This window comes from Nerophis ophidion, linkage group LG12 (genome assembly GCF_033978795.1).
Source record: "Nerophis ophidion isolate RoL-2023_Sa linkage group LG12, RoL_Noph_v1.0, whole genome shotgun sequence".
Classification (NCBI taxonomy): Eukaryota; Metazoa; Chordata; class Actinopteri; order Syngnathiformes; family Syngnathidae; genus Nerophis; species Nerophis ophidion.
In genome coordinates this window covers 31530678-31544386 of record NC_084622.1, presented here as the reverse complement: position 1 = coordinate 31544386, position 13709 = coordinate 31530678, and the positions used below count along the sequence as shown (strand labels likewise).

Here is a 13709-nt window from a genome sequence, read left to right as displayed (position 1 = left end):
TGGACTGGCAAAGCAGACTATTAGTTAATGTCCGCGATGTATGTCGAGCGATTAATCAACATATAGTTTTTTACTCCATAATGATTGTGAAGCCATGAAGTGGTTGTGGCCGTCAAGTATGACCGCCAATTTCAGCCTACAAGCATTGTGTCCTGACCAGATATCTAGATCCCTAGATTGATTCTTGTAAAATGTTATTCATCACATTGTTTACTTTCACACATTCATCAAAGATATGATTCATGCATTAGGGCTCAGGTGTGATTTACAACAATAGGGTCAATTTAACTGCTGCTGATGGTGAGTCAAGCAAGGTTTACTGTTAAAAGAAATGTGGCAATTGTCTACATTGAAACACAGGGTAAGAATACACTTCCAGGTCAAAGGTAACTATGACCCACGGATTTTTTTGTGCGCAAGCGTATTAGGTCACGTTGCGCCGGCAGACGGAGGGGGGAGGGGGTCTTAAAGGGTGGCTTTGTGTGTGTTGACAAGGATAAGGTTAGGTGTGTCACGCCGTCCCCGAGAGTCATCACCTACTAGTAACGAATCCTTTAAAAAAAATGTTAATCACCCCCAAAATGTAATCACTTATCACTTATCCCATTTCTGAAAAATCCTGAAAGTTTGATTAAAATCCGCCAATAACTTTTTAGGCAATGTTGCTCACTGACAGACATACCTCAGTGAAACCAAGAACAGATGAAATAGGCATGTCTGTGTGTAATTCTTTTGTTTATCAGTCACTTCTAAACTGGCTGCAAAAAGTTCACTCTTTGCATTGGTCTGAAATGAACAACCCAAATTAATAAACCCTCTTGCTAGTAATCCACTCTCTTTGTCTTTGTGGGTGAAGGCAGGGCCTTTGACTTACTTAGACTTAGTTCCTCCCAATCCTGTTGAAACATTGGGCTCCATGCCAGCTGACTCCCATCTCTCTCAGGTCTTCCTTGGCTGTTTGTCTCTATGTCTTCTTTGGCCGTCCTCTCTTCCTCTTTCCCCCTTCTGGCACCCAGTCCATTGCCAGACTTGCCAGTGTCTCTCTTGGTAGTCGGAGTACGTGTCCAGCCATTCTCCTTCTCCTGTCAGAGACTATGTCAGACAATGGTGCTACCCCTTCTCATCACCTCTTCATTGTTGATGTGGTCTCTCCATGAGATCCTCGAGATGTATCTGAGGCACCGTCGGTGGAAGACATCCAGCTTGTTAGTAATGCTTGATGTCTTCATCCACGTCTCACAGGCATAGGTCACTGTAGAGATGACCACTGACATATAGAGGCACAGCTTTGTGGAGGTACTGATAGATTTTGATGACCAGATGTTCCGGAGGCGTTGGAAGACTCCTGCAGCTTTTCCGATTCTGGTCTGTACATCTTTTTCTGCGTCTCTAGTGTTTGTGTATCTCAACGTACTCTATGCCTTGTTCGCCTATGGGGAGCAGTGGAACGTTTCGGTCTTGTACGACGGTCATGGCCTTGGTCTTCTCTTGGCTTATACATAGGCAGACTTTTTCCCCTTGCTCATGCAGATTTTTGGTCAATTTTTGGAGCGCAGCGTAGGAATGGCTAAGCACAGCCAAGTTGTCCGCAAAGTCCAGATCTGCCAGTCTGCCCCCTCCCCACTTAATGCGGAGGTTTGCTCCGACGACAGACTTCCTCATGACAAAGTCTATGAACAGTAGGGCCACTAGGATATATTCTCAATCATTACCCCTCTGCATAACATTGTTTCCCTATTGACATTAAATAAAACCAATAAAATAAAGAAATAACTACATAACTACAGTTCCAAAAGTATTTGGCCACCTGCCTTGACTCACATATAAACTTGAAGTGCCACCCCATTCCTAACCCATTGATGTACAGACCAGAATCCTAACCCATTGGGTTAGGAATGGGAAGACTCTGCTAGACGTTCCCAGAACACCCTCACAATGTGTTTGGGCCTGCCAGGTCGGTCCGGCATCTTCCCCCACCATCAGAGCCAACTCACCACCAGGTGATGACTGGCAGAAAGCTCCGCCCCTCTCTTCACTCAAGTGTCCAAAACGTTAGACAGCAAATCCGATGACACAACAACAAAGTCGATCATGGAACTGCAGCCTAGGGTGTCCTGGTGCCAAGTGCACATATGGGCACCCTTATGTTCGAACATTGTGTTCATTGTGGACAAGCACATAAGTCCAATACCAAAACACCACTCGGGTTCAGATCCAGGCAGCCCTTCTTCCAAATCATACCTATCCAGGTTTCACTGTCGCTGCCCAAATGAGCGTTAAATCTTAAATACATGTAATATATGGATAGGAAAAGTAATTCATGTTATTTAAAAAAACCTTACAATATCTGGCATTTGCAGTTGAAAGACGCTTCATATAGAGCGCAGTGTACGTGTGTGTGTGTGTGTGCATTTGAAAGGCGGAGCCTGTTGCCAAGTGAGGTGTGACGTCATCAAGGGTTTCAAGCTGTTAGCTGCGGCAGTGACGCCAACTCCTTTGAATCTTTTGACCAGATTGTGTTACCTTTGCTTCATAAACACATGGGACGTGCTGGCATATCTTCTTGTCAACCAGAATTTTTGGATGGCAATTTGTCACTTCAATCATTGTGTACGTGTGCGTATGTTGTCGTCTGCTGTGTCACTGTGTGATGTTGTTGCTTGCTGCTTTCACCATTAAAAAATATATTTCCTGCATTGATCTTGCTGCACTTAGGACGCTGTCTTGTTGTTGACTGACAAACCCCATTTCCATATGAGTTGGGAAATTGTGTTAGATGTATTTAAATATAAACAGAATACAATGATTTGCAAATCCTTTTTAACCCATATTCAATTGAATGCACTACAAAGACAAGATATTTGATGTTCAAACTGAGTGAAATGTAAATATTTCTGTCAGACTACAAAAAAAAATCTCTGCAACATCCTAATCCCATTTTTCATGTCAAATGATTTGATTCCATCATTAATCTCACAACCTTCCAGCCTTTTGATCACATTTGACACACGCACATTTAACAATGCAGAACAAAATGTATTTAAATTCAAAGAAAATAAACAAAACAGAAAAAAGTTAATTTGCAGTTCAAACCATATTTAGCATTAACAGACATGCACCTGTGGATAGGTTGATTGGCAACACTAAATGGTCCCGAGTGTGTGAATGTGAGTGTGAATGTTGTCTGTCTGTCTGTGTTGGCCCTGCGATGAGGTGGCGACTTGTCCAGGGTGTATACCGCCTTCTGCCCGATTGTATCTGAGATAGACTACAGCGCCCCTGGTTACCCGGAAAAGGATAAGCAGTAGAAAATGGATGGATTTCTAGTTTAGGATTAGTGTCGTCACCTTTTTCTGCCTAATCATCTTCCGTATTTATACCTACCAAGCCATTGATCTTTCTGGCAGTCTAGTGCGCTACATACGACAGTTTGTGTTTGGCTTTATGCTACTCCTTGGTTTTCCTATTTTTTTTTTCCATGTAATGGACTTGTTCATTTTTTTTAATCCGACACTTTACGAATCCAAACCATCAATAGCCATCACAGCAAATCACAAAACCACATTAATGAAACGTTCAATTTCTGTTTGAACATAAGAAACACACATATCCATCCAATATACTATATTACAACAATGACACAATAAAACAAACATAACTCTTTTTGACCCAAATATCGGTAACCGGTACGATATAAGAACGACCTTACAGTGAATTAGCAGGATGCTGAATAAACAAAGAGTGTAAACATTGCACCCTGGAAAATGAACGGTTAAGATAAACCATTAGGGGCCCCAAATTGATATAACATTATTTGCATAAAACGAGAATGTTACTATGGAAGTAAACAACTTAAAACTATGTTTTTTTGTATATTCAGGAGCCATAACCCAGACCACTAATTTACAGACTGCAATGCACCAGGGATGGTGCATTGCAGTCAAGATAGGATAATGAACAAGGTCTGCCAAAATCCACGTTCTCAGCGGTGAGAGAAACCACAAAAACGGGTCTCTACTTTATTCTTTATGGTCTTTCAACAACAAACGCTGTGGGCTCTAACTCACGTCTTCTGTGATTGATTATTTCAGTTTGCTCCCTTTACTCCCGTCTAACGCATTTCACTTTACAGTGACACTAAAATCTAAATTTTAATGCCAATTTTTAAATGGCATGTTTTTAAATGGTGTTTGTTTTTTCATGTCAGGGACATAACATATCAAGACAATGAATGGTTGTTGAAGTTAGTGCAGGAAAACCTTGCTACCTTTACAGTGGTTGATATGTAGCTGCTGCATTGTCGGCAGTGTGCTTTAACATGCCAAAATGCGCATATTTTTCATCATGATTTAGTGGAAGGAAAGTAAATGGAGTGAAATATATATTGAATTATACCATTATATACATCAGACACCCAACCACCCTGTACCTTTTCATTTTATTGAACAAACTAAATAGCTTTATATCAGGGGTCACATAAACGGGCACCAGGTAGCCTGTAAGGACTAGATGAGTCGCCCGCTGGCCTGTTCTAAAAATAGCTCAAATAGCAGCACTTACCAGTGAGCTGCCTCTATTTTTTTTAATTTTATGTATTAACTAGCAAGCTGGTCTCGCTTTGCTCGACATTTTTAATTCCGAGAGAGACAAAACTCAAATAGAATTTGAAAATCCAAGAAAATATTTTAAAGACTTGGTCTTCACTTGTTTAAATAAATTCATTTATTTTTTTACTTTGCTTCTTATAACTTTCAGAAAGACAATTTCAGAGAAAAAATACAACCTTAAAAATTATTTTAGGATTTTTAAACACCTATACCTTTTTACCTTTTCAATTCCTTCCTCTTCTTTCCTGACAATTTAAATCAATGTTCAAGTAAATGTATTTTTTTTTTATTGTAAAGAATAATAAATACATTTTAATTTAATTCTTCATTTTAGCTTCTGTTTTTTCGACTAAGAATATTTCTTCAAACTTATTATGATTAAAATTCAAAAAAAATATTCTGGAAAATCTACAAAAATCTGTAGAATCAAATTTAAATCTTATTTCAAAGTGTTTTGAATTTCTTTTAAAATGTTTGTTCTGGAAAATCTAGAAGCAATAATGTTTTGTCTTTATTAGAAATATAGCTTGGTCCAATTTGTTATATATTCTAACAAAGTGCAGATTGGATTTTAACCTATGTAAATAATGTCATTAAAATTCTAAAATTAATCTTAATCAGGAAAAATTACTAATGATATTCCATAAATTCTTTTTTTATTTTTTTCAAAAAGATTCAAATTAGCTAGTTTTTCTCTTCTTCTTTTTCGGTTGAATCTTGATTTTTAAAGAGTCGGAATTGAAGATAAACTATGTTTCAAAATTCAATCTAATTTTTTTTTCCTGTTTTCTCCTCTTTTAAACCGTTCAATTAAGTGTTTTTTTCATCATTTATTCTCTACAAAAAACCTTCTGTAAAAGGAAAAAAAATGTACGACGGAATGACAGACAGAAATACCATTTTTTTATATATATAGATTTATTTATTAAAGGTAAATTGAGCAAATTGGCTATTTCTGGCAATTTATTTAAGTGTGTATCAAACTCATGGTAGCCCTTCGCATTAATCAGTACGCAAGAAGTAGCTCTTGGTTTCAAAAAGGTTGGTGACCCCTGCTTTATATCATTCACCTTATTTGCATAACCCCATGTTATTTCTGTCCCTACATGGTTGTGTTCACAATTCTCTTCTCTATATCACGCATGGCAGACTGATCTCATGAATTATGAAACACCTCTTAATTGTATGCTTTTTTTTATTAATGCAGTTGACATTTCACTCGATGCTGCCTGTTGTGCGATGTGTGTTCGTGTCCGTCTAAACCGGCTCAATGAACCCAACACAAACAGATCGATAAATCAATTCATGAATAAATGATTTGGACAAACCCTCACGTAGATAGACAGACATAGATGGATGGGCAATAATTATTCATTCATTCTTTTTTCATTTATTTATGTATGGATTTTACTTTTTTCTCATTGTTTTCCCTCTTTGTTGTTGTTAAACATTCTTTATGACGGCTGACACGTTCCTCTTTGCCATGTTATTCCTTAATTTTTTCAACAAGGAACATCTCTGCTGTAGGATGTTACAGAAATATTGTATGAATAAATAAATAAAATAATAATAATAATGAACTTGTCTAATAATACCATAAGGAAAATCCTTTAACCTGTATTTTTTATGTACACTGCAAGAAATAATCTGTAGATTTTAGGGTAAAAAAACTGGCAGCTTAGTCGCCAGAATTTTAGTGCAAAATGTATGCTGTTTTTTACAGCATGTTACTCTAAGATGGAAAACTTTTTTTTTACAGTGAAATTTTGGCGACTGGCTGCCAGCTTTTAATTGTAAAATCTAGTAAATGATTTGATGGATAACTTGTCAAGCAGTTACAAAACCCAAAACCAGTGAAGTTGGCACGTTGTGTAATTTGTAAATAAAAAACAAGTACAATGATTTGCAAATCCCTTTCAACTTGTATTCAATTGAATGGACTGCAAAGCCAAGATATTTAAATGTTCGAACTGAGAAACTTATTTTTTTTTTGCAAATAATCATTAACTTAGAATTTAATGGCAGCAACACATTGCAAAAAAGTTGGCACAGCGGCATTTTTACCACTGTGTTGCATGGCCTTTCCTTTTAACAACACTGGAATTATTTTCCATTCCTTTCTTGATGCACAGCTTAAGATGTTCAACAGTCCGGGGTCTCCATTGTCATATTTTATGCTTCATAATGCTCCTTTTCACACATTTTTAATGGAAGACAGGTCTGGACTACAGGATGGCCGGTCTAGTACTTGTTTTCTTTTACGATGAAGCCACGCTGTTGTAAAACGTGGCTTGGCAATGTCTTGCTGAAATAAGCAGGGGCGTCCATGATAACGTTGCTTGGATGCCAACATATGTTGCTCAAAACCTGTATGTACCTTTCAGCATTGATGGTGCCTTCACAGATGTGTAAGTTACCCATGCCTTGGGCATTTATACACCCTCATACCATAACAGATCCTAGCTTTTGAACTTTGCGCCAGTCCCAGCGAAGCCGGCTGCGTTTCTGTGTGTTCTTGATAAATGGCTTTCGCTTTGCACAGTAGAGTTTTAACTTGCACATACAGATGTAGCGACAAACTGTAGTTACTGGCAGTGGTTTTCTGAAGTGTTCCTGAGCCCATATGGTGATATCCTTTACACACGGATGTTGCTTTTTTATGCAGTACCGCCTGAGGGATCCAAGGTCACGGGCATTCAATGTTACGTGCAGTGATTTCTCCAGATTCTCTAAACCTTTTGATGATATTACGGACCGTAGCTGGTGAAATACCTAAATTCCTTGCAATAGCTCATTGTTCTTAAATTGTTCGACAATTTGCTCACGCATTTGTTCACAAAGTGGTGACCCTCACCCCATCCTTGATTGTGAATGACTGAGCATTTCATGGACGCTGCTTTTATACCCAATCATGGCACCCACGTGTTCCCAATGAGCCTGTTCACCTGTGGCATGTTCTAAATAAGTGTTTGATGAGCATTTCACAACTTTCTCAGTCTTTTTTTGACACTTGTGCCACCTTTTTTGAAACATGCTGCAGGAAAAATTCCAAATGAACTAATAATTGCAAAATATAACAACGCTTTTCAGTTTGAATGTTAAGTATCTTGTCTTTGCAGTCTATTCAATTGAATATAGGTTGTCAAGGATTTGCAAATCATTGTATTCTGTTTTTATTTACCATTTGCACAATGGGCCAACTTCACTGGTTTAGGGGTTTGTAAACAGCTTTTCAACATTAGTTTTTTCAATGCACATTGTCGAATCATAGGAAAACCAAAATATTAAAAAAGTAATTGCGTTTTGAAAATGTACTAACCAATATGTTTCTGTATTTAGGTTTGGACGCTGGAGAGACGTTTTTGGGACTCTGGAGTCACCGATGCCACACTGCAAATACGCTACACTACTAAACTATGAGACAGTCATGAGACATGCATCACTACACAGCAACCACAAGAAATCAAGAAGTGCAATAAGTTTGTCTCCAACTGAAGTCATTTATTCACCATGTTCTAACTAAAGATTAACCCTCATACTACAATCTTAATTACAAGAGGTTTCTGCAACCGTCTCATTATTCTCACGAAACTTATCGGCATACAAACTCAGTCAACCGAAGCAGGCGAGCATGGCGGACCGTTACCAGAACAACGTGTATCATCAAAGTGGCGGTGACAGCTACGGGACGTATGGAGAAGGTGCTGGAGATGGTCACGATGAATATGGTTACCAGGCCGACTACCCTCCACAGGAGGAGGACGCTGCCAGCGACGCGACTGAAGGTCACGATGAGGAGGACCAGATGTATGAAGGAGAATATCAAGGAATACCACATCCTGATGAGGTGAAGGCTGCCCAAAGAGCTGCAAGGTGAATAGTATCGGGACATTAAATATTATTTTTATTTATATTTTTTTAAGTAATGCTATAAATACTTTCATAATAAGTAATTACCGAAACATGGTACTTGTCTTAATATAATTTTTTTTTTTTTTTTGTACACAATCTCAGGGCTAAATCTCGAGCGAGCAGTGCAGTCTCTGAACTGCAGGAGTTATCGGAACAATATGAGGATATTATGGAGGATTGCGGCCACGGAAAGTTCCAGTGGACGCTCTTCATTGTGCTGGGCCTGGCTCTGATGGCTGATGGAGTCGAATGTTTTGTGGTGGCCTTTGTTCTACCCTCCGCAGAGAAGGATCTATGCCTGTCCAATGCGGAGAAAGGGATGTTGGGTAAGCACTTTATTAAATACGTACGTGTTGTTCTGACATCATTGTTGACTGGCACCGACTGATTACCCAGCATTCAACAGGAAATTAGATTTTCAAGATCTGTAGTCGATATGTCTTGGATTTTGGCAATAACATTTCCCACGTCAGTCGAGGGATCGAGCTCATAAACTTGCATTAGTGTATACCGGTACGTAGACAGGTATTCAGTCATGATAAAAGTCATGAAAATTAAACAAACACGATCCTGCCTTCTGCTCGAGTGCAGCTGGGATAGGTCTCCAAACATAATAATGACCCCTTCAGGAAGACGTAAATACTGTGACTTGTGGATTTTGAACTATCTGCCGTCTTCCTTTGCGGATCAGATTTCCTATACTACAGAAGCTGGCCGTGCGTTTCTCACCTAGGCCTTCAGTGATCAATCAATGTTTACTTATATAGCACTCTATCACGAGTGTCTCAAAGGGCTGCACAAGCCAGAACATGACCTCGGCTTGGATCTCACATCAGGGCAAGAAAAAAACTCAACCCAATGGGATGACAATGAGAAACCTTGGAGGGGACTGCAGATGTAGGGACTCGCCACCTGGGCGATCGGTGCAATGGACGTTGAGTGGATCTAGCAATATATTGTGAGAGTCCAGTCCATAGTGGATCCAACATAATAGTGACAGTTTAGTCCATAGTGGATTTAACATAATAGTGAGAGGCCAGTCCATAGTGGGGCCAGCAAGACATCATCTTGAGCGGAGACAAGTCAGCAGCACATAGATGTCCCCAACTAATGCACAGATGAGTGTCCCACCCTGGGTCCCGACTTTGGACAGCTAGCGCTTCATCTGTGGTCACCAAATCTGTGCCTACCTCTCCACGAAGGAGAGGGGGGCAGAGTAAAAAAGAAACGGCAGATCAACTGATCTAAAAGGGGGGTCTATTTAAAGGCTAGAATATACAAATGAGTTTTAAGATGGGACTTAAATGCTTCTGAGGTAGCATCTCTTGCTGTTACCGGGATGGCATTCCAGAGTCCTGGAGCCCGAATAGAAAACGATCTATAGCCCGCAGATGTCCTACTTAGTCTGATGCTAGTGATGTCCTACTTAGTCAGACTTAATCTCTCAAAATATCGTAATTTATGTCATCAAATGGACACGACTGGAGATACTGTACAGAAACCCTCTTGCACTACTACTGTACCGGTACCAAAATATTGGTACTGGGAGAACACTAATTAGATTAGATTAGATTAGATGGTACTTTATTTATTCCTTCAGGAGAGTTCCTTCAAGAAAATTAAAATTTTCAGCACATACCCATTCAAGATCAGACAACCACTACAGGGAGACAGAACAGGATCGCTGAGGGTCTGCCGGCTTCTAGCGCCCTTTACAAAAAAGGTGAGATACAGGTAAACAAGGGGAGGGGGGAATGGGAGAAAAAAATAGAAGATTAAAATAAAATAGAATAAAATAAAAAAAATCGGTCTAAGCCTTGGCCCTGGAAGGGGGGTCCAGACTGAGACCAAGGGAAAAAAACAACAACAACATCCCTTTCACATGTGTGTAGGAGGGAAACATCAAACATCAAAGAATACAAAGGACTTGAAAGACATTAAAGCAGCGGATACAACCAGCCACTTATAATAAATAAATGGGTTGTACTTGTATAGCGCTTTTCTACCTTCAAGGTACTCAAAGCGCTTTGACACTACTTCCACATTCACACACTGATGGAGGGAGCTGCCATGCAAGGCGCCAACCAGCACCCATCAGGAGCAAGGGTGAAGTGTCTTGCTCAGGACATAACGGACATGACGATGTTGGTACTAGGTGGGATTTGAACCAGGGACCCCCGGGTTGCGCACGGCAACTCTCCCACTGCGCCACGCCGTCACTTTAGTATGTTGCGGAACATATTCTAAGTAACAAAGACTTAATTTTGAGTTTTTGGGACACTAGGGGAACATATTCTGAGTACCAAAGACTTCATTTAGTTATTTGGTTAGGGTTAGGGTTAGAGCAGTGGTTCTAACGTTGTTGGAGGTACCGAACCCAACTAGTTTCATATGCGCATTCACCGAACCCTTCTTTAGTCAAAAAAGAAGTGTTTTTTTTTTTTTTCAAATTCAAGACAAAGTTGTATGTTTTTGGTAACACTTTAGTATGGGGAACATATTCTAAGTAACAAATAATTTAGAGTTATTTGGACACTAGGGGAACATATTCTAAGTTATTTGGTTAGGGTTAGAGGGTTAGGGTTATAGTAAGTCCATAATTAGTGCTTAATAGTTAAGAGCCAATATGTGACTAATTTGCATGTTAATAAGAAACTAATTAATGGTGAATATGTTCCCTATACTAAAGTGTTATCACTTCTACATACAGCTATGAATAAAAAGTCAAAGAAACATATACACTGTGGTGGCCTCTGCGGTTTTCCACGCCATCGTCTGCTGGGGTGGAGGAAGCATGGCAGGGTGCTTCTTATGAAATTATACGGCAAAAATATTCTTAGCCCACTCCTGCTCTGTCACTGATAGGAATATGATGGCAAATTTCCCAAGTGGGGTTAGTACGTCTGTCTCACAATACGAAGGCCCTGAGTAGTCCTGGGATCTTTCTGTGTGGAGTTTTTATGTTCTCCCCGTGACTGCGTGGGTTCCCTCTGGGTTCTCCGGCTTCCTCCCACTTCGAAAGACATGCACCTGGGGATAGGTTAATTGGCAACACTAAATTAGCGCTAGTGTGTGAATGTGAGTGTGAATGTTGTCTGTCTATGACGAGGTGGCAACTTGTCCAGGGTGTACAACGCCTTCCGCCCGATTGTAGCTGAGATAGGCACCAGCGCACCCCGCGACTCCAAAGGGAATAAGCGGTAGAAAATGGATGGCTGGATGGATTTGCACTGCATCCCGTGGCGCGCAGCATTAGTCCTGATCTTGTAAACAAGACTACTGGGTTTGAATCCAGGTTGGAGATGTGCCAGAAAAATTTGCAAGATCATGCAGTCACTCATTTGCAAATCTGTGTTTTCCTTATGTTTTACTTTTCAAATTTGAACTAAAAAAAGTCAAAAAGTAATTAAATAATCTAGCTCCAATGAATGTGTTTTAGTACAAAACAACATGGATGAAATTTAATTGAAGAAAAATAATAAATAGAATTGCCTCACAAAAATAAAAATAAAAAAGTGTAAAATCTTTTGTAAAAGGTGACGCAAAATGTATGGCATCGAAATTACAATAAATGGGTTATAAATGGGTTGTACTTGTATAGCGCTTTTCTACCTTCAAGGTACTCAAAGCGCTTTGACACTACTTCCACATTTACCCATTCACAAACACATTCACACACTGATGGAGGGAGCTGCCATGCAAGGCGCCAACCAGCACCCATCAGGAGCAAGGGTGAAGTGTCTTGCTCAGGACACAACGGATGTGACGAGGTTGGTACTAGGTGGGATTTGAACCAGGGACCCTCGGGTTGCGCACGGCCACTCTCCCACTGCGCCACGCCGTCCCCAATGAATAAATGAAAACTGGAGCCCTAAAACAGAACTTTGTTTTTTAAATATGACAAACAAACCATAATAATCTGTATCAACCCGGATGTTGAGATCCGCTTTTTGGATCCGCCACATATTATTGTTTGTTGTTCCATTTTTATTTTCACTCTCCATCTGATCCTATTATTTCCTTTTTAAGTCGGTCACCATGGTAGCTTATCAGTTTTCACCTGTTTCTCACGTCCCTGCACACCTGTCCTCACTAATCACCTACCTTATATAAGCCTGCATCTTTTGTTGTTCAGTCTGGGATCCAAATTTGCTTTCACGCAACAAGTTACGCCTGCACTCTGTCATCGTATGTATATTCTCGCCAGCTTTTCACGCTCAGCCATTTGTTTATTCCAGCTCTCATGCTATATGTTTTGTTTTACTCTTTAATGTGTCTATGTGCCAGTTTAGTTCTCATTGTTTGTATATCCTAGCTTTTATGCTAGCGTCTTTGGTTTGCCTTTTCATTAGCACCAGTGTTTTGTTTCATAGATCCTTTTCGTTAAATAAATTGTTTATATCTTACCTTTGCTGTGTTCACTTGTTGACGCATCCACGAGGGAATCGGACCCGGCATCACAATGCCGAACAGGCGTAACACCGGAGGAAGAAAATATTTTATCACATACTGTACGAGAATCCAACTGTCAATCATGTACAGTACTGTTGATACACATTATTATCTGGAGGCCACTGAGGAGGCCGAAGTTGATCCACTTCAGTCTGAGGATATGCTCGCTGTGACCGATGGGGTGTCTTTAGTGCGCTGCGTATTTAAGTTGCTCATTTGTTATGCAGAGTGTGGTTTGGCGTTGAAGAGCACATACTGTCAATATTAAGGGGGGGTTGTAATCCGAGCAAATGTCCAAAGAGGAAAAAGGAAAAACAACTCAACTAGAGGCGGAAATAACACCAGACACCACCAAAAAAATAGCAGCAGAGAGCAGAAGGAGGAATAGACCGAGAACAAGGGTGTGGGAATGATTAAACAGGGCTTAGGATGTGGAGATGGCAAATGGGGCGGTGAAGTGAAAAAATATGGGCGGTGCAAAGAAAGTACTGCAGTGCAGCCAACATGATGTAGAGATGTATATTATATATTCACCAGTGCGTTTGTCACCGAGGATTTCATTTACGTCCTCCTTATGACGACGTCATACCGTAATTTATGTCACCACATGGACACGGCTGGAGATACTATACAGCAGGGGTCATCAACGCGGTGCCCGCGGGCACCAGGTCGCCCGTAAGGACCAGATGAGTAGCCCTTTCGCCTGTTCTAAAAATAGCTCAAATAGCAGCACTTACC

The 13709-nt window shown here is 40.1% G+C and overlaps 1 protein-coding gene across 1 annotated transcript in view; it reads left to right on the top strand.

The window, feature by feature from the left end:
* LOC133563308 (synaptic vesicle glycoprotein 2B-like) overlaps positions 1-13709 on the top strand; it is a 100010-nt gene that overhangs the window by 24030 nt on the left and 62271 nt on the right. Inside the window, exons 2-3 of the mRNA XM_061917372.1 lie at positions 7947-8480; positions 8622-8845. Of these exons, the coding sequence (XP_061773356.1) occupies positions 8239-8480; positions 8622-8845 (466 nt within the window). The 5' untranslated portion in view covers positions 7947-8238. The remainder of the gene's footprint in view (positions 1-7946; positions 8481-8621; positions 8846-13709) is intronic.